Source organism: Capricornis sumatraensis, chromosome 1 (genome assembly GCF_032405125.1).
Source record: "Capricornis sumatraensis isolate serow.1 chromosome 1, serow.2, whole genome shotgun sequence".
Classification (NCBI taxonomy): Eukaryota; Metazoa; Chordata; class Mammalia; order Artiodactyla; family Bovidae; genus Capricornis; species Capricornis sumatraensis.
Window position 1 is genome coordinate 107482211 of NC_091069.1, and position 21325 is coordinate 107503535.

General features: G+C 48.9%; 1 protein-coding gene across 1 annotated transcript; it reads left to right on the forward strand.

Moving 5' to 3' along the window:
- Nucleotides 1–6277: 6277 nt before the first annotated feature.
- KCNE1 (potassium voltage-gated channel subfamily E regulatory subunit 1) lies at nt 6278–11460 on the forward strand. The gene is made up of 2 exons (XM_068982888.1): nt 6278–6318; nt 11020–11460. The coding sequence occupies exon 2, from the start codon at nt 11071–11073 to the stop codon at nt 11458–11460; it is 390 nt and encodes a 129-aa protein (XP_068838989.1). The 5' UTR covers nt 6278–6318; nt 11020–11070.
- Nucleotides 11461–21325: the final 9865 nt, after the last annotated feature.

Below are 21325 nucleotides of genomic sequence, written 5' to 3' on the forward strand. Positions count from 1 at the left end.
AGAACATATACATCAGTTCAGTTCAGTTCAGTTACTCAGTTGTGTCCGACTCTGCGACCCTCTGGACTGCAGCACGCCAGGCCTCCCGGTCCATCACCAACTCCCGGAGTTTACTCAAACTCATGTCCATCGCATTGATGAGGCCATCCAACCAGCTCATCCTCTGTCATCCCCTTCTCCTCCCACCTTCAGTCTTTCCCAGCATCAGGGTCTTTTCCAAGGAACAGCCAGAGAAAAGGCTTTTGCAGAAACTTTGTTCTGGAAGGGACCTAGAACGAAAGAGACAAACTGAATACCCACAAAACCAGGCAGGACATTCCATAATGTCCTGGAAGCAGGCAGGCCTGCTAAGTGTCCTTGTTAGTGAAAGTGTTGGTCAGTCCATGTCTGACTCCTTGAGACCCCATGGAATTCTCCAGGCAAGAATACTGGAGTGGGTAGCCATTCTCCTCTCCAGTGGATCTTCCCGACTCAGGGATCGAACCCGGGTCTCCTGCATTGCAGGTGGATTCTTCACTGTCTGAGCCACCAAGGAAGCCTCAGGGAGAACACAGAGTTTGCATTTTTCTGGAAAGGGGCTGTGCCATTAACTCCTGTCACTTGCGGTTCTGATAAATACGGGCAGGAAGTTTCTAGATCCATTGGGTTTGATGAGAGAAGCCAAACGTCTAGATATTTAGCATATGAGCTCTCAATTTTTTTAATCTAAAAAACCAATTCAGAATTAAAGCAAACAAACAGACCCTCTGCCTGGAGGCTTGAACTGGCCTGCGTTCCCTCTTCTAAGACCTTTGCAGAAGATCTGGGATTTGACCAAGTCCTGAAGCCCAGTTGGAGGATGATCATCGACCTGTAGTTTGGGAAGCTGGAAGCAGTGGGCCAAACCTGAGGAAGGGTGTGGGGCAGGGGAAAAGATGGGCTCTGCACAGAGGGGCTGCGTCTGCTGCTCCGGGAGCTCAGAGGAGCAGAGAGGTTGGAAATGAAGTCGGGGAGCTGCAATGGCCTATAGCCGGCCCCGAGCAGGCTGGGGATGGTTTCTTTTTGGACCTGGAGCAGCCTTTGAGAGGGTGTTAGGAAAATGCTGCCATTGGGAAAGATGCATCTGATGGGAAGGACTCCCACAGAGGAACCCCAGGGGGAAACTGAAGCTGGCCTCCTGTGACCAGATGAATCAGATGGGAGATGTTGGCTAAAGGAAGAGGGACAGATAAGATGTGGGCACCTAGTGGCCAGCAGAGAAGACATGAACAGGTTCAGTTCATCTGTGAGGGATGCTGACATGGCGGGGGCAGCACTGGCGGGGGCAGTGTCAGGCCCCAGATGGCATCTCCAGGCTCTCTTCCACCATCCTGCATCTTCCCACCTGTCACCAGAGGCAGGACGGGGACTTCAGTGTCCTCCTCCTCCTCCTTGTCCTTCTTGGGGGGAGGAAGTATTACAATTTCAGCACAATGCAGCACCTAGGTTATGCCCTGCAGCTGCTCTAGAAACGTTGCTGGCTTTCCAGGCATTCTTATTGAGAAGTGAGAGCTGCACCTGGGGATAGTAGCAGCCCTGGGGAACGGGTCAAAAAGCGAGAAGGAAGGGGACCTCAGGGGAGGGAATGTCCCCAGGTTAATGCCGGGGCATCTGGACACCCATAGGACTGCAGCCAGGGGGAGCAGAGCTGTCTGCATGACGCCAGGCTCCATGTGTGCGTCCAGGGTGGGTTCCAACGAAGACGGTCCTTCTCTGGTGAGGGTGGCAGCGTGTGGAAAGGGTTGGGAGCATGACCATGCTCTCCAAGCTGTGAGCTTTGTGATCTCTCTCAGAAAGAATGAGAAGTGGCCGGAGCTCTGGCCTCGGATGTCCTCCACATTGAGGTGGAATGCAGGAAGAAGAGGGATAAATCCACCGAAAGGAGCAAGGCTCAAGTCTGTAGACCTTCTTCCTGAGACCAAGGAGAAGGGAAAAGGTGGAAGAGCCAGAGAAGAGAAAAAATAAGGAAATGACTCACGGACTCTGCAGCTCTGTTGTTAAGATTATTTAAGGCCAATCATACCTGTTAAATGGGAAGAGGCAAACATGAAAGAGTAAAAGAAGAAGGAAAGAAAAGAAGCCACTTCAAGTTCGCCAAAGGCAACAACAGACACTCTTTCTCATCCGTAATCATGTTTTATCATTACAAACAGGAAATGATAGCAACAGTATCACCAGCAATAAAATGATTCATCACAGGTGGGATGGAGAGAACCGGAGTGAGAAATAAGGATGTCAGCGTTCATTAGAACTCTGTGCTTGCCTTCACACACAGCGGAGCCTACTGTGCAGCAGAGAGGACTCACCCGTCACCCAGCTACTGTGCAGACTCCATATTTGTATGGTTGGAAGTGTCTTCAAAAAGGTATTCTGTGAATGGCAATATTATTTTTCCCATGCCTCTCAGCATGCAGGATCTTAGATCCTCCCCCTGGGATTGAACCTGGGCCCCCTGCAGTGGAAGCAAGCACAGGGTCCTAATCAGTGGGGATGTTCTTATCTCTCTCTCTGATTCCATCCCATGTGTGAGGAATTACTTTTTTGCTGATAATACTGTCAAACGTTGAGGCATTGCCCCAACCCTTGACAGGGAGGGGTCTCTGCAGATGTTCTGGGGTGCTCCATCCATGCATGCTCACCTGGTCCACAGGTTATTACTGAAAAGGGGAGCATGTAAGTTCAAGAGGACAAAGAGTTTTGCTTTAATGATCTATTTTTTTCCTTCTTGGTGTGGAGTTCTTTGTGAAAAGGTAAGCAAAAAAAAAAAAATACTACATACATACAGCATGACCTTGAGGGAGTAGAATCTAGGGAATTTTCAGATATAGTTTATGTATTTTTCCTAAATATTAAAGAATATAGTTGATGCAAAAAAAGGAAAGGAAAACAGAATGGTATAAATATGAAAATGAATTCAATGGAAGCCATCAGTAGCAGATAATATTAAGATTGTGGTATGCTTTCTTACAGTCTTTTTTGAAATAATGCAAAGAAAGTAGGGAAAACCGCTAGACCATTCAGGTACGACCTAAATCAAATCCCTTATGGTTATACCATGGAGGTGATGAATAGATTCAAGGGACTATATCTGGTAGACAGAGTGCCTGAAGAACTATGGACGGAGGTTTGTAACATTGTACAGGAGGTGGTGACCAAAAGCATTCAAAGAAAAAGAAATGCAAGAAGGCAAAATGGATTTTTGATGAGACCTTACAAACAGCTAGGAAGAGAAGTGAAAGGCAAAGAAAAAAGGGAGAGATATACCCAACTGAAATATCAAGGAGAAATAAGAAAATCTTCTTAAATGAACAATGCAAAGAAATAAAGGAAAACAATAGAATGGGAAAGACTAGAGATTTCTTTAAGAAAACTGGAGATACCAAAAGAACATTTCATGCAAAGATGGGCTCAATGTACCATTTAGGGTTTGCATTTTTCACTTAACAGTACAAACTATTTGTAAACATTGTCCCCCACGTTGTTACCAGCTATTTGTAAGCATTATACTAATGACCACATGCAATATTCCAGTGTATAGGATAACATTCTAAAATACCTACCATAATGCAACCACTTTTCTATTTTGAGACACTTAGATTCTAGTTATTTAAAGTAAAACTGCAAAGAACTTTTCTAAGCATAAAGCTATTCTACAATTCAGATTCCCACCATGGAATAGATTTCACACAGTATAAGTGCACATCAAGGCCATGGACCCTTGAGGACTTTCCAGAGTGGCTGTATGGGTTTAGACTAGAAACCATGGTGCAGGGTAGTGCCAGCTTCACTTGTACCCACTGGGCTGTGTCCTAAGGTGCCACACCCATTGGACCGCTTACCAGAGCCTTCAGCGGGGTCCTCCCCAAGAGAATTCCCAGGTGGAGACTCAAGAAGTGACTGGCATCCTTGAAGGCTTTAGGCGCAGGAGAAAATGTCTTGTATCTCTAGGTCAAGAATCTAATTTCTCTGCTTCCTGCTTGCAGACTGCAAGCCTGGACCTTGTTCCCTAGTGCTTTCAAGGGACTGTCATTTAGGAACTGCCCCTCTCAAGCTGGTCTCCCCCACCACCTCCAGGCTAGTGGGCAGCTGCTGGGAGATTTGCCTGGAGGTTACTGGGGCCATGGCTTAGTTTTTGCCCCTGATGGCCCCAAAGTCTGTTCCCCACCACCCCAGGAACAGGGGCGGGCTGGGTTTGGGCTGTCAAGGCATGAGTGGCTCCAGTCACACCTGTGCACCCTCCTACACTGTCCCTCTCCTGTCTGTTTGGTCCACAGCTGCACCCTGAACTCAGGACAAGACACCTGGTCAGTAGGTGCTCAATAAAAGCTTGCCGAATAGGTACATGGCCACTAGTGGGTTTCAACCGATGCTTTGGAACTGTAGTGTTGGAGAAGACTCTTGAGAGTCCCTTGGACTGCAAGGAGATCCAGCCAGTCCATCCCAAAGGAAATCAGTCCTGAATATTCACTGGAAGGACTGATGCTGAAGGTGAAACTCCAATCCTTTGACCACCTGATGCGAAGAGCTGACTCCTTGGAAAAGACCCTGATGCTGGGAAAGATTAAAGGCAGAAGGAAAAGGGGACGACAGTGGATGAGATGGTTGGATGGCATCACCGACTCGATGGACATGAGTTTGAGTAGGCTCCGGGGAGTTTGTGATGGACACGGAGGCTTAGCGTGCTGGAGTCCATGGGGTCGCAAAGAGTCAGACACGACGGAGTGACTGAACTGACTGACTGGGCACAGTTAACAAGGGTCAGCTGGAGTTTTGAAAAGCGTCCTTGAAGTGATTGTTTGGAGCTGTTTGCAAAGGAGTTTAGTGAGTGTCTGGCCGAGAGTGGGGGGGTCTCCGGGACTGACTTCTCTTGGCCATTTCGGCTTCTTGTTTGCCAACTCCACCCCCCACTCCCCACTCCCAGGAAGGTATAGCTGTCGGGCAGTTCTGCTGGCTGGCAGTTCTAATGCAAACTCTCGGCGGGCTCTGCGCCTACTCCGAGTGCCAGAGCATTTGCTGGGGCTAAACACAGGGTGCGGAGGATCGGGCTGACCCCGGGGCTGGACCGAAGTGGCCCGGGGGCCGCGGTTTCGGCCGGGACGCGCGGGGATGGGGCGGGGCGCCCTGTGGCTCCGAAGGCCCCGCCCGCCCCGCCGCGCGCTCCCCGGGCGAGCGCGCTGCCTGCCGCGCGGTTTTCGGTGCCCTGCGCTCGGCCTGCGCGGACCCGGCTGGGCAGGCACCCGGCTCGCTCGGCGCCTCAGACCCGGTAAGTCAAGGGCTCCAGCTTCCCGGCTTCTCGCCTCGCGGAGCGCGATGCCCTAAATCGGGCGACCCTGAGGGGAGAGTCCAGGCACAGGGTCTCAGCCCCTCTGGGCCGCTGCTGGTGACCTCAGGCAGGGGGCACCGCGACCCCCGGGCTCACGCCTTCTTCCTCTCTGTCCTCTTCACTTCTAGAACTCATGCAGAGAAAAATCATCTCAGGGCCCCGTTATTATTGAATGATAGTCGTTCCTGTAGAAGGTTGGGGAAATACTTAAAGGCACCCAAAGAAAACTAAAACCGCCCACAATCTTAGCCCTCGCTTGGGTTCAGGGACCTCCAGATCAGGCAAGATGCATACACACCGGCCTCAAAGGGGACTTTTTCCTTTTGGGGGACCAGAAAAGTTCTTGGGCTTTGGCATGTCCCCAGGGAAAAGGCATGGGACACGGAAAACATTACTGATATCTGATCTTGATTTTAAGTGGGGGAAGTCTGGAACTTTTAGAAGAAAGTTGACCTGGTACCAATCACCTGTTATGTGCGCAGGCTATCAGGTGCTAACCCACCCACCGGATCCCCATCACTCCCCAGCTCCACCCCTGGTTTTTTTAGACTGCTGTACCTGAACTGACCGTTTGAGTCCCCTTTCAGGTTGAGACAGAGCTTCCAGCTCCATAAAGGAAGGGCTCGTCAATAACTACAGCTGTCACTTATGGTCAGGGTGATGGGGAACTTCGCTGTGGCTGGCCACTGCTTTAAAGCGCGTGATCAATAAGTGGCCAGCAGATGCAGCGGACTCTGATCTACGGGCTTCTAACCAGGGCGCAAAACCCTTTGGCTTGCTCTGGTCTGTTTCCTGCTGCCCAGCAGAGATGAGCTGAGGTTGGGGTCTGAGGAAGTCAACCTTGGTTTCCAGAGTATTCAGGTTATCTCTGGCTTTTGATAGGTTCTGAGGAAGCGGATTGTTTTGAAAATAAAGTACACCGTGAAGACCTCCAAGGAGCTCGCTCTTGTCGTCTCAAGTCTCTGAAGGCAGAGCTGGTGAGACAGTTTCTGTGTGTTTTGGGCTTTCTGGGAGTTGAATGTGACACTTACCCAAGTATTCATGCATGCATGCCTGCATCTGTGAATATTTACTCTGTTCCTGCCGTATGCCAGACATCATTCTAGTCTTTGGGGTACATGGGAACAAGACAGGCAAAGATCCTGGCCCTCCAAAGCCCTCCAAAGATAGGGAGGCCAAACAATGAACACAAGAATCAAGAAAACTATACTGGGTGCAGTTGAGAAGTACTATGGAAAAAGGCAGAGCAAGAGAAGAGTTACGGGAAATGGAAGGGCGGAGTGGAAATTTTGCTGTATTATTGACAATTACTGATGGTCTTAAACCTTTTTAGGAAAAGAAGAGTTGCATATATATATATATATAACTATATTAATATTATATATAATTCATGCTATATATATACAACTATATTAACATAAAGTTTAATACATAAATAATACTAATTAACTATACATAAAAATAATTTAAATTTTATTACATTAAAACAGACTACATTGAAAGAGGTTTTCATTTGGTTGCCCATTAAGCTCTTTCCAGTGTGAATTCTACTTTATTGGTTATTTGCTCCTCACATTCATGTCGCAGTTGATTGCACTTTCCTATTTAATTCAGCAAACCCTTACTGAATCATTCTGGAGGTGTGAGTGAGGTCAAGGTGGACAAGACAGTCTCTGACCTTACTGAGCCCCCTGGAAACGCACAGAAATGTCTACAAAGGATTGCAACACAACTTAGAATCTGGGCAGTAGAGACAGGGTACTATAACGGCCCAAAATAGGGGAGGGGACTTCTTAAAGGGACCTCACTGGTTGGCATAGACATGTGCTATGGTGGACCCATGGAATTTTGACAATCAAACACGGGGGTCTCGCCTCTTTTGCAGAGACACCAGCAAAAGTAAAAGACAGGTAACCTGTGGGCTCGTTCCATGCCTCCCTTAAACCCGGTAGTACAGTCAGGGGGAATCCCATTAACCTCACTTTTCAGATGAGGAAACTGGGGCTCCCTGAGTTCATTTAATTTGCTGCAGGTGAGATTCTTCCTTCTCTGCGACTTCAGGTGCCCTCCCAGAGAATGCCCTTCCATTCTCCATGCCAAAAGGCTCGTCCTTTACACATGCAGAGTTTGACCCGGTCCCTCTCATCAGCTCCCTGGTTCCCATCTCCACCCTTCACACCTCAGAGTTCCGAGGTCTGAGAAGCTCTTGGTCCTATGACCAGACTCAAGAGCCAGCAGGGAGTCCTTTTCCAATCTTTGAGGGCAGTCGGATGTCGTGCCTCTGTACAGGTTTCATCCTGATATTTTGAGACTGTGAAAGGGAAGGAGGTAAAAAGCCCAAAACAAAGCCAGCTGACTGCCTGGAAGGGTCTGAGCCCCTGTTGGCTTCTTTGCTGCCAAGAGGCAATTTGGACATTCGGTATTCAGTCACCCGGTCATGTCTGACTCTTTGCGACCCCTATAGACTCCAGCATGCCAGGTTTCTCTGTCCTTCACTATCTCCTGGAATTTGCTCAAATTCATGTCCATTGAGTTGGTGATACCATCTAACCATCTAATCCTTTGCCACTCTCTTCTCCTCATGGCCTCAATCTTTCCCAGCATCAGGGTCTTTTCCAATGAGTCAGCTCTTCGCATCAGGTGGCGAGAGTATTAGAGCCTCAGCTTCAGCATCAGTCCTTCCAATGAATATGCAGAGTTGATTTCCTTTAGGATGGACTGGTTTGATCTCTTTGGACATAGTGTTGTGATAAAGATGAAAACAGTTGACAGTTACTTCCAAGGAAAATTGGAAATTTCCTCACCAAATTCTTGACTCAGTAAGATCCTGTTCACCCAAATGAAGCTTATCCATAATTGTTTGTCCCTAGTTCTGCTTCCTGAAGCAAAGAATGTTGATTTCAAAACTGGTTGCTCTTTCGAGGAAAGGCTTAGGTAATGCTGTCAAGCGTGACAGGAATGTCACCCCCATCCCACCTAGATAAGTCCACTAAGGTCCCCAGGAGCCTCCTGGTTTCACTAGAACTGAGCCAGGGCTGGAATTTGTATCCCTGACCTTCCTCCTTCTTGGACTCCACCCCAGAATCTGGCCCTTTCAGCAGAGAGCTTGGAGTCAGCCACAAAAGCCCTTTCAGTAAACTCATAGGAAAGAGTGAGAGGTGCAGTGCTGGGAAAACTGCTCTAAAGGCCTGTTATCAGTGCTGATACGTGACAGAGCCGGAACTCCAGGGAAAAATGCAGAAGGTGAGGCTTGTGCCGGGAATACAGTGACATCACTTGCTGCCCCCACTTCCCTCGGGTACGGGGGGCAGTGCTGGAGGCCTGCTTGGTTTCCATTTGCAACTGTTCAGCTCATCCCAGCAGCCCACAGTCACGAATCCTGAGTGAGTCTCAGTGGACCAGAAGCCCTGGGACTAAGCTTTGGGGAAAAAAAAAATTGCACTAACCTTGACTGGACAGCAAGGAGATCCAACCAGTTCATCCTAAAGGAAATCAACCCTAAATATTCACTGGAAGGACTGATGCTGAAACTGAAGCTCCAATACTTTGGCCACCTGCTGAGAAGAGCCGACTCATTGGGAAAGACCCTGAGGCTGGGAAAGATTGAAGGCAGGAGGAGAAGGGGGTGACAGAGGATGAGATGTTGGATGGCATCACTGACACGATGGACATGACTTTGAGCAAACTTCAGGAGATGGTGATGGGCAGGGAAGGCTGACATGCTGCAGTCCATGGGGTCTCAAAGAGTTAGACATGACTTAGCAACTGAAAAACAAACCTTGATTAGGGGCAGTGAGACCCTATGATAGGTCTCAAACCCAGGCAGAAGCAGAAACTTCTGGAACCAACCCTCCCCTCTTTCTGGGCCCAGTAAGGCCAGTTTGAAAATGTTCAGCACAAGCTGAGTATCGAGCTGGTTGTGTTTGGAGTTGGGCCTTCCTGATTCCTGCTGCTTCTGCCTCCTCCAGCCCCATATTCCCTGAGCGAGATACAAAAAGCTGTGGTTCTCCCTGGTCCAGGAGAGGGTTCTTCTGTTGCCTATTTAGATCAGAAGCCACTCCCCACTTGGGTAGACCCAGTTTTATCTGATACAAGTGACTGGCTTCTCAGTTTCTTTGAGCCTAAAAACAGATCCACCTTCTCTCTGCAAGATCCGGAGAACTCCCTTTTCTGTGCTAATAAAATGTGAGTACATGGCTAAAAGATTAAAAGTTTACAGATGCATTTTTGATAGGAGATATGACCTCGAGCAAGTCAGCTCACGTCTATTCAGCCCAGTTTTCAATAAAGTTAAGGTCGTTGAATCAGCTGGTCTCCAGATCCACTGGAGTCCGACAGTCTTAACTGTGGCCACCAGGCAGTGCTTTGGCATTATAATGGATGTGAACTTAGGGAATGGGCCATAAGCCCCCAGCTGTCGTGCAGATTAGGTTCTGTGTCATTTGTACTGTGCTGATTATTAGAGGATGTTGCCAAACTCATCTTGTGACTCATTATGCAAACACACCATGTGACTCAGCAGGCAAGCCTTGGGGGCACAGAAGGCATTTAGCAAAAGCAATAGGATAAAAGTGTAAAGTCAGAAGAGACTTTTTGTTAAAAATAACAGCATTGTTATTTGAAAGGCAGTTAGTTCTTTCGGCTTTTCTGGTTTGCCATCAAGTTCTGACAGGCTTAGCAGAGATGCCAGCGTGAGTTCAGACGGGGGCAACTGAGGTCACGGTGATGACTTAGGAATTTTTCTCCAAAACTCCTGTTCAGGTTATATGATGGATGCACAAGACTGAAAAAGAAAATCCGAAAAACAAACAGGATCAGAAAATTATGCTATGAAATTGCTGTTTCTCTTCTTATAAAGTTCTTCCAGGTATTCAGGGAGCACAATACATTGATTGGTCAGTTTCCTAAGGGTTAGGGTTCTCAGTCAGGGCTACTAAGTAGGATCACCTGGAAGTTTGGAAAAGTCACAGTGCCAGACAGGAACCCAGGCCAATAGTCTCTCTTTCTCTTCTTTATAAGGCCACTGCCTTGTCAGATTAGGGCCTTACCTTCAGGACCATACCTAGGTGGCTCAGTGGTGAAGATTCCACCTGCCAATGCAAGAAACCCAGGAGACGCAAATTTGACCCCTGGGTTGGGACAATCCTCTGGAGTGGGAAATGGCAACCCGCTCCGGTATTCTTGCCTGGAAAATTCCATGGACAGAGGTGCCTGGCCAGCTGTAGTCCCTGGGGTTGCAAAGAGTCAGACACAACTGAGCCACTGAGCATACACACACAACCTTAATTAGCTCCCAAAGACCCCACCTCCAGCCACATTAGGGGTTGCAGCTTGAACATATGAATTGAGGGGGACACAGTTTGGTCCACAGCACGTAAACTAAAAGATACACCTCTCACGCCCTGTGATATGTGTATTCAAGGAACTCTTTCTGCTGCGGTGGCAGGGGCTGGAAATGGTGAATAGAAATAAACGTAAATCAATTAATCGTTTGACCAATCAAGAGAGGGCACTGTGCAGATCCCAGGTGGCACAACCCATAACAGACAAGTGTGGTTAGGGTACCCCGTCACTGGGATTTTTAAAAACTCTGTGCAGTGTGCGTGTGGTGGTGGTGGCAGGGGGTGGGTTTGGAGCCAGTCCATATTTTGTGATTTCAGGTTGCACTTTTCTTTAAGACAGTTTTCCTGGGAAGTTCACCCTCCAGGAGTGAAACCTTGACTCTCAGGATGATCCTGTCTAACGCCACGGCCGTGACACCTGTGCTGACCAAGTTATGGCAGGGGACAGTTCAACAGGGTGGCAACACGTCTGGGCTGGCCCGCAGGTTCCCAGGCCACGAGGACGGCAAGCTGGCAGCGCTCTACATCCTCATGGTCCTCGGCTTTTTCGGCTTCTTCACCCTGGGCATCATGCTGAGTTACATCCGCTCCAAGAAACTGGAGCACTCCCATGACCCATACAACGTGTACATTGAGTCTGACACTTGGCAGGAGCAGGACAAGGCGTACTTCCAGGCCCGGATTCTGGAGAGCTGCAGGGCGTGTTACGTCATTGAGAACCAACTGGCTGTAGAGCGACCCAGTGCATACCTTCCTGAGATGAAGCGGTCGTCCTGACCCCAGGACCAGTCAAAACTGGACAGAGCCTCCCTGATGAGCTGATTTTTCTAATCACATGTTCCTTATTTTCTTTATTGTATGAGTATAATTGGGGTTTTTGTCTATCATAAGGGGTGAAAGGGGGATTTAATATCACTATATTTCTAAAATCACATTCCTTCTATAATAGATTGTCAGTCATTTCCCAGTATCCGTGACTGCCTTGTTAATTGCAGCAAAATCTCCGCAATCATGGCCTCTGAAAATAAGAGCCATATTTCCCTGACTCCCTTGCAGCTAGCAAGGTCATGTGTATGAAATTCTGGCCAGCAGAAGGGGGAGTGATGAGTGCAGTTTCCCAGTGAGCCTTGAAAAGGAAAGCATATGTCCCCCAGCCCCCTTTCTCCTTTCCCACTGACTGGGACATGGATGAGGTGGTGAGCCAGCTTTGAGTCTGGAAAAGGACTGTGTTTTTGCAGATGGCAGAGCAACAGCAGTCTGGGTCCCTGGGCAATGGCATGGGCCAGGGTCTGGTCAATCACCAGCTCAAACTTCACAAGAATGGGAAACCGCCTCTGATCTTCCTTAAGCTGCTGTCATTTTGGTTTCTGTTAAAGTAACAGAATGAGCTTCCCTAGAGGTTCAGTGGTAAGGAATCTGCCTGCAGTGCAGGAGCCTCAGGAGATGCAGGTTCAGTCCCTGGGTGGGAAGATCCCCTGGAGGACCATGGAAACCCACTCCAGTATTCTTGCCTGGAGAATTCCATGGACAGAGTAATCTGGTGGGCTGCAGTCCATGGGGTTGCAAAGAGTGGGATATGACTGAAGCAACTTAGCGTGCACACACAAAGTAATAGAATCAACATCCTGATGAACACACCTTTCTTATGGGACTGAGACCAAAGGCATAACATTTCCATATTTGTCACAAGCACGCTTTCCCCCCTTGTTACAGGACATCCTTTGCCCTTTTTACTTGTACCCTCACTACAGAGGCTCCATCCTCTGCTTTCCTGCCTCCCAATGACCATCCTACACACACTCACACACACCTCCCAAAACACACATAGACACAGGCTCACACCCACAGGTGCACACATGCACACAGAAACAGGTAAGGACACACACACACATTTCCTACTCATGTAGCTCAATCTCAGTGATACAGGATTTAGATGCAGGAAAAAAAAAATTATCCCACTTCAAAATGTGTACCAGGGGGGAAGGTTCTCAGTATCATGGTAGCAGGGATGGTGGGCACCCACCACCTTAAGATCCCCGGGAGGGACTTCCTTGTTTGGCCAGTGGCTAAGACTCTGCGTTACCAAGGTGGGGGCCGAGGTTCACTCCCTGGTCAGGCAACTAGATCCCACATGCCACAGCTAAGACCCAGAGCAGCCAAAAATAAAAATAAAAAGACCCAGGGGATGGTGTGGGTGTGGGCAGGGGGCAACCCAGGGGACTGGGGTGGCAGGGCCTTTTGAGGGGATGTGCCCACCATGGTTGAATTGTGTTCCCCTCCCCCTCCAAAGACACCTTCAACTCATAACCCCTGCACCTGTGAATGAGACCTCACCTAGAAATAAGGCCTTTACAGATGTCATCAAGGAAGGTATGGTCATTGTTGTTTCATCACTAAGTCATGTATGGCTTTGCGACCCCCACGGACTATAGCCTTCCAGGCTCCTCTGACCATTAGCTTTTCCAGGCAAGAATACTCGAGTGGGTTGCTGTTTTCTTCAGAGAATCTTCCCCAACTGAGGGATGGCACCCTCCTCTCTGCATTGGCAGGCGGATTCTTTACTGTTGAGTTACCAGGTGGGCCCTAATTCAATACGTCTGATATCCTTATAAAGTGAAGTGAAATGAAGTCGCTCAGTCATGTCTGACTCTTTGCAACCCCACGGACTGTAGCCTACCAGCTCCATCTGTGGGATTTTCCAGGCAAGAGAACTGGAGTGGGTTGCCATTTCCTTCTCCAGGAGATCTTCCCGACCCAGGGATTAAACCTGGGTCTCCTGCATCGTAGGCAGACGCTTTCCCCTCTGAGCCACCAGGGAGGTCTCTGATGTCCTTATGAGAAGAGGGAAATTCAGGCAGAGGCTGGGCGATGCAGTACCCAGGGGACTTCCTCGGGAAGGAAGGACTGCCAAGGGCTGAGGGCCATGACCAGAGCCTGGGAGAGGCAAGGAAGGACTCTCCCAGACAGCCTTTAGGGTAAACATGGCCCCAAGACACTGTGCTTTCACACTTCAGGCCTCCAGAGCTGCAGAAACAAGGGGTTTGTACTGACTGAAGCCCCTCAGGTGGAGATTTGTTCCAGCAGCCACCCCCGCTGGAGACAGTGTGTTCCTCTTGGATCTTCTCTTCACAAGACAGAGATTCCCTTGGACATTTCCCTCCCAACTGGGGGATAGGGAAGGGATTTGGGGTGGAGGCAGATGGTACCAGGGACTTGCTCACAGCAGCAGAAAGATACTCATGAGCCTAGCTGAGAAATTCACAGGACATACTCCCTTGGTCTAAGCCTTCTTCCCCAGAGGCCCTGGTCACCTGCCCCGTCCTGAATACTTGCCTGCCTGGGCATTCCTAAAGAGGATGGAATCCTTACATAAAACATACTTGTTAGAAACCTGCATATAAAATAATAAAAATAATATATAAATATGTTGTAATAAAAACAAATGCACATAGTATAAATGTGAAGCAATACGCAAGGATTGCAGGTCATCTTCAGATAGACCATTGGTACCCAGTCCTTGGAGAAGGCAATGGCACCCCACTCCAGTACTCTTGCCTGGAAAATCCCATGGATGGAGGAGCCTGGTAGGCTGCAGTCCATGGGGTTGCTAAGGGTCAGACATGACTGAGCAACTTCACTTTCACTTTTCACTTTCATGCATTGGAGAAGGAAATGACAAACCACTCCAGTGTTCTTGCCTAGAGAATCCCAGGGATGGGGGAGCCTGGTGGGCTGCCATCTATGGGGTCGCACAGAGTCAGACACGACTGAAGTGACTTAGCAACCCAGTCCTTGCTTCGTGTAATAGACAGTGATTCCTTCGTGAGCTTAAAGGTGGGGTTCCTGACGGAGCATCTCTGAGGCAGAAGCCTGGCAAGGTTACTAGTCTCCAAGAGGAGTAGTTATTCTCATCAGAGTACTTTGAAAATCTAGTGAAAACCATGATCACCCCCCTCTCCACCCCCCCACCAAGTTGCACACAGATTTTTACCCACTGTCTTGGGGTTCTTGGGCTGCTGGAAGCCCATCTGTGATGGCTGGTATCTCCGGCCCTGTGTGACCGCCCTGCTATGATAGACACAGATGGCCCCTAGTGCAGGAAAGCAGGCTGAGCGCACAGGTTTGGAGAGGGACCCAGAGCGCACGTGGTCCACAATGTGACCCTCAGCGGCAGGCGGACTCGGGGATTCCAGGCACACAGAATAGTTCTTTATCACCGGTTCACTTTCCCCCACTGAGATTCCTGCCCCTTTTAAGGCAGGATTCCTGCCCCATGAGCTATAGTCCTCCCCGTCCTTGAAGGACCAGGCGTTCAACTCACGTCCCCATGTCTATCAAACCTCTTATAAGCCACACCGTGTTCAAATGCTTGTTACCAAATTTAAAATTTTGCTTTAACATGCATGGAGTGCTAACTATGAGCCAGGCACTGTTCTGAGCTCTTTAAAACCAGAATCTCAGTGTTTCATATGCAAAAGTTGATGTGTCCATTGGATAGGACAACAGGAGTTTTGTGGTGATAACAACATCTTTTTAAAAAATTAGAGTCTTTTAGCATGATCTGTGGTGTGTGTTCTGTTAATAGCATTCTGATACTTTTGAAAAAGTCAATGTGGGTTCTTGGGGGTCTCTGCCCAGGCAGCTCAGGGGCTCTGGAATAAGGAAGTGTGACTGCCTATGGATAAATTCCCATAGACACCCCTGATCCTACAGCGAGAAAGTAAAGGAGCAAGGTCCCAGGTGGAAGATTCCTTTGAAGGGAGGGCTGAGGCTGTCACTGGGTCCCAGGTACTCTCAGCCAGCCAGAAATTCAGGCAGAGTCTCTCTCTCTTTTTTTTAAAATTGTAGTTGATTTATAATGTTGTGTTAATTTTGTTTTACAGCAGAGTGACTCAGTGTTATATATATATACACATACATACATACATAGAGACATTCATTTGGGCTTCCCTGGTAGCTCAGCTGGTAAAGAATCTGCCTGCAATGAAGGAGACCTGGGTTCAATCCCTGGGTTGGGAAGATCCCCTGGAGAAGGGCATGGCAACCCACTCCAGTTTCTGGCCTAGAGAATCCCTATGGACAGGGAAGCCTGGTGGGCTATAGTCCATGGGGTTGCAAAGAATTGGACACAACTGAGCGACTAAACCCAGCACAGCACAGACGTTCATTCACATATTGTTTTCCATTATGGTTTATCACAGGGTATTGAATATAGTTCCCTGCACTATGCGGTAGGACCTTGTCGCTTATCAATCCTATATATAACAGTTTGCCTCTGCTAACTCCAAACTCCCAGGCCACCCCTCTCCCACCCTCTTTCCCCCTTGAAAACCACAAGTCTGATGTCTACATCTGTGAGTCTGCTTCTGTTTCGTAAAAAACTTGATTTGCGTCATTTTTAGACTTCATATAATAAGTGATATCACAGAGTATTTGCCTTTCTCTTCCTGACTTCATTTAGTATGACAATCTTTGGGTACCTCCGTGTTGCTACATGGAATGAAAGAACGCCGCTTAATTTCTTTTTAGTGATTGAGTAGTATTCCATTGTATACATGTACCAAATCTTTATCTGTTCATTTGTTGGTAGACATTTAGCTTGTTTCCATGTCTTAGCTCTTGTGAATAGAGCTGTTATGAACACACAGGGGCGAATGGGTCTTTTTGAATTATAGCTTTGTGTATGATTTTTGGGCAGAGTCTGGGTGGACTTGCTGGTTTTGAAGAGAAGTTGGAAATCTGGGTATCATTTGAAATCTCTTGATTTTTAAAGGTTGGTGACTAATTCAATTTTTTAAAAAATGTGTAGGCCAAACAAAATGTGCCCTTGAACTGAATTCTGCTCAAAGACCCACTGACGTACAACCTCTGCTTTGAGGAGGAAGAATAGCCCCAGGCCAGCCCCGCCCCATGCTTGATAGAAAGCTGAGTCAAGGAGACAATCCTGCCTCTGCGGGGCTGCCCGCCAGGGTGGCAGAAGCAGGCAGGATCACTGGCGGTAGTCGACGAGGTGTGATCCTGGCCACGGACCCTCAGAGCCCAGTCCCCATGATGAGGGACAGTGCATCAAGCTGTCTTCACTGACACTGCCCATTCAGATGCCAGGCCCCTCACTCTGTTTGGTATATGGTGGTGGTTTAGCCACTAAGTCGTGTCCGACTCTTGTGACCCCACGGACTATAACCTGCCAGGCTCCCCTGTCCGTGGGAGTCTCCAGGCAAGCATACTGGAGTGGGTGGCCATTTCCTTCTCCACTCTTTGGTACAGAAGAGGGCATGAACTCCAGCTTTGCTCTATAGACTCGGAACCAGTTGTGGACTTCGCCCTGAAGAAGTGGACCCACTCTATGAGCAGACAATTCAGGCTTGTGAGCCTCCTACAGGACTGAAGACTCACCATGAGCTGGGCTACACTAGTCAATTCAAAGAATGGCAGGGCACCTCACCTCTGCAGGGGGCACCCAGTCTGGCTGGGTGAATGGCTCCACATTAGGTATCACGTGCGGTTCACTGGACAGCTGGCCTCGGAGAACAAGCTCCCTGAGGGTTAACTGGACCACAGCTCTCACTTCCACGCTGGGGAAACCGAGCCTCAGCGACGTTCAAGGACACATCAAGGCCAGCGGGAGGTGTGCTTCCTTAACTTCTGCCCTTGCTGACCAGTCAAGGGCTCCTAGGAGCCTGTGAGGTGGGGAAGGAACGAGGGGCCTCTGACTTTATTCTTTCATACGCACTAACTCTACTCGATCATTTTTTATGAGATATCACTTAGTAATATGAGACCATTTACTTTCAAAAACAACCCCAACACCATCTGTACAGTATACCTATAGGTCTGCTTAGACAAGACAGAAGATAGTCCAGCATGCGGGTTGGGACATTAAAAAGAAAAATCAGACTGAGCCCCCAAAAAAGGCAATTGCTAATTCTGATAATATGACTTGAAATATTATCTTTGCACTGGCTTTGAAATTCAGCCTCCCCTGAGGATATTATAATAATCCGATAGCGGCCATCACAAGAATTAGAAGTAAGCTGACAGGCAGAGAAAATTGTTATGGATTCCAGTCTTTGAATCTCCAGGCAAGGCTGTGTGGAGAGCAGGTTAATGGCCATGACTCTCTCCAGAGGGAAGCCAGGTCTTAAATCCACATCAGTAGATGGGTTCGCTCTGGACACACAAATGCTGAAAAAAAAATGAGACGTAAATATTAAGTCAGATTAAGGGAGGTAACCAAAGGTTATGAGGATTTGAGAACAGAAGAAACCTACAGCAAGTGAAGGACGGATTAATAACAGGTAGACTGGTAAATTCTTTAACTGATTCCTTGGATATACAAATCTAAATGCAAATACAAAAAGGAGTCAGGGAGTTAGAATCACTGGGCCCTCGGTTTCCTTGGTTGTGTCTACTTAAGGCCACAGGTATCCCATTTATTTCCAGAAATGCTGGGTTTTGTCTGCGGGTGGTGGAGGAAGGTGCTCTGGGTGCGGCTGCCCCCTGGTGGACGCCTTGAGAATTTCTCAGTGCGCCGAGATTCCTGAGCACCGGGAGCCAGGCTGGGTGCCGGCTTGGGGCCCGCTGAGGTCCTCCAGGTGGGCTTTTAGACATCTGCAGGAAGCTAGATGTCTACTTACTGGTCAAGTCCAGCCGGACGGTCCAGCGTGGTCATTATTATGAAACAAGAGGGAGAGAGACAGAAGCCAGCCTCTGAAAGGGCCTTCCGAGCAGGGGTCTGGGGGCCCAGAATCCTGAGAAGCCGCTAAGACCCACTTCTCCCTTCCTTGGTGCTAGAACCTCACCCCCTCCTCCTCTCCCACAGTCACTTCACGTCTTTTCGAGCCCTTTGGAACCACCTCTCGTCCAGTCCTAAGGCCCTTTAACGGTCCAGGCCTGTTGACTGCCAGTCTTTGACAAAGATGCAGAGGAAATTTGGGTACCAGTCACCCAGGTGACCCGGTTCAGACACTCTCATGGTGCGGGGAGGGGGACGGGGAAAGTGGCTGCTTGTCTAGGACCCCACACCCCCCGCCCACCCACCCCCCGCCCTCACTGGGCATTGTCCTCTCACCCCGACAGTCCCCAGAAGCAGCTCCTCTCAGAGTACAAACTGGGAGGGAGTGGGAGGAGGCGGGGTCTGGGGGCTGGGCTCACCGAGGGGACAGGGCAGGGGGCTCCCCCAGGATGAGAAGGGCTCTGGGGTAACCTGGCGATGAAAGACCTTAAGGAAGCACGAAGAATGGAGAATGTGGCTTCTTTGGGGACAACCCAGGAGATCCATAGAAAGGAACCCAGGTCTCCTGACTGCTTTTTAAAACTTTGTTGTTGCTCCGTCGTGTCCAACTCTTTGCGGCCCCATGGACTGCAGCACGCCAGGCTTCCCTGTCCTTCACTATCTCCTGGAGTTTAGTCAAACTCATGTCCAAACGGTCAAACTTGTGTCGATGATGCCACCCAACCTTCTCATCCTCTGTCGTCCCCTTCTCCTCCTGCCCTCAAACCTTCCCCGCATCAGGGCCTTTTCCAATGAGACAGTTCTTTGCAAATTAATTATTTTTTTATGGTTTTGTCTGCACTGCGAGGCATGCAGGACCTTAGTGCCCTGACCAGGGACTGAACCCACAGCCCCTGCAGTAGAAGCACAGAGTCTTAGCCACTGGACAGCCAGGGAAGTCCCCCTCACTACTTTTTTAAAGATAGCTTTTCTGGGAGAATTCAGTGAACCGTCGTGTTAACTTCCTGTGGCTGCCATGAACAGTGGCCATGGAACTGCGTCTTGAAACAACATAAATGTATCCCCTCATGGTTCTAGGGTCCAGAATCCAAAATCTGGCGTTGGCAGGGCCCTGCTCCCTCTGGGGCTCTTGGGGAGGACCACTTCTGCCTCCTGCAGCTCTGGTGCCTCCTCGGCTCGTGGTCACATCTCTCCAGCCTCTGTCTCTGTCTCACTGACCTTCTGCTCTGTGTGTCCCCTCCTCTTCCTGTAAGGACACCACCCTCTTCCAAGATGATCTCATTTAGTTCCGTACCTTAATTACACCCGTAATGACCCGATTTTAACATAAGGGCATATTTTGAGATTCTGGGGAGACATGGATTTTACTCAAGCCACTGTAGTGTTTCTGGGCAATGCAGGAGACTCAGGTTTGACCTCTAGGTTGGGAAGATCCCCTGGAGAAGGGAATGGTTACCCATTCTTGCCTGGAGAATCCCATGGACTGAAGAGCCTGGTGAGCTACAGTCCATGGGGTCACAAACAGTCAGACACGACTGAGAGACTAACACTTTCACTTTGTACTTTCACGGTGATTCTAGGCCCTGGGTGTAGACAGTGCCTGCTGCTGCTGCTGCTGCTAGGTCGCTCCAGTCGTGTCCGACTCTGTGCGACCCCATAGACGGCAGCCCTAGCACATAAGAAACTCTCAGCATATGTCAGTATCACCTACTTTCACCAGCTGAAGGTGCTACTATAAATCCAGGTGTGATTTTTCTCCAGTGATGTTATCACTGCCTATTTTCCTTCCCCCACCACGGGCCTTATCACTTATTTGTGTCTGATCAGTCAGGGTCCAACAGGAAAAGAGAAACCCCACTGTGTGTTTTGGCAGAGAAATTAACGGGAAGAAGTGGTTAAGCAGATGTTGAAGAACTGAAAAAGGTGAAAATGGGAAAAGAGACTGAGAAAACAAGGAGGTATTAACAACACACAGCAGCCAGCAATCAGAAAGAGTTCCCTGTCTCTTCTTGGAAGGTGATTGCCCTGTCAAACCTCACACAGGCTGCCTGACACAGGGAATTGAAGGGAAGATTGATTATTTGGGGCTAAAATGTAAACTGACCCATGGGGACTGCTGCTGCTGCTGCTAAGTTGCCTCAGTCATATCTGACTCTGTGCGACCCCATAGACGGCAGCCCACCAGGCCCCCCTGTCCCTGGGATTCTCCAGGCAAGAACACTGGAGAGGGTTGCCATTTCCTTCTCCAATGCATGAAAGTGAAAAGTGGAAGTGAAGTTGCTCAGTCGTGTCTGACTCTTCACGACCCCGTGGACTGCAGCCCAGCAGGCTCCTCCATCCATGGGATTTTCCAGGCAAGAGTACTGGAGTGGGGTGCCATTGCCTTCTCCACATGGGGACTACTCCTAGGATGTCAGAGGCTCCATGCTGGATATATACTAGGTGAAACTTCTTGCCTGCTTTACTAAAGTAAATGGTGGACTTTCTGATATTTGTGGCTAAAGGAAAAAAAAAGAAAAGAAAAACACCAAAGTTTCAGCTGTTAAGCAACCCCTTGAGAGCTGGCACGACTGACCCCCTCCCGTGTGAATTCAAGGAGCAGCTAAGGACACACACACACACACCACCCCCCAGGCTGATGCTCCACCAAAGGAGGAAAAGACAGGGAGGAAGAAAAACATCCGAAGGTTGGGACTTCCCTGGTGGTCCAATGGTTAATACTTCACCTTCCAGTGCAAGGGATACAAGTTCGGTCCCTGGTTGGGAAGCTGAGATCCCACGTGCCTCAGGGCCAAAAAACCAAAACATAAAAAACAGAATCTATATTGTAACAAATTCAGTAAAGGCTTTGAAAACGGTGGTGGCTTGTGGCTCAGACAGTAAAGAATCTGCTTGCAATGCAGGGGA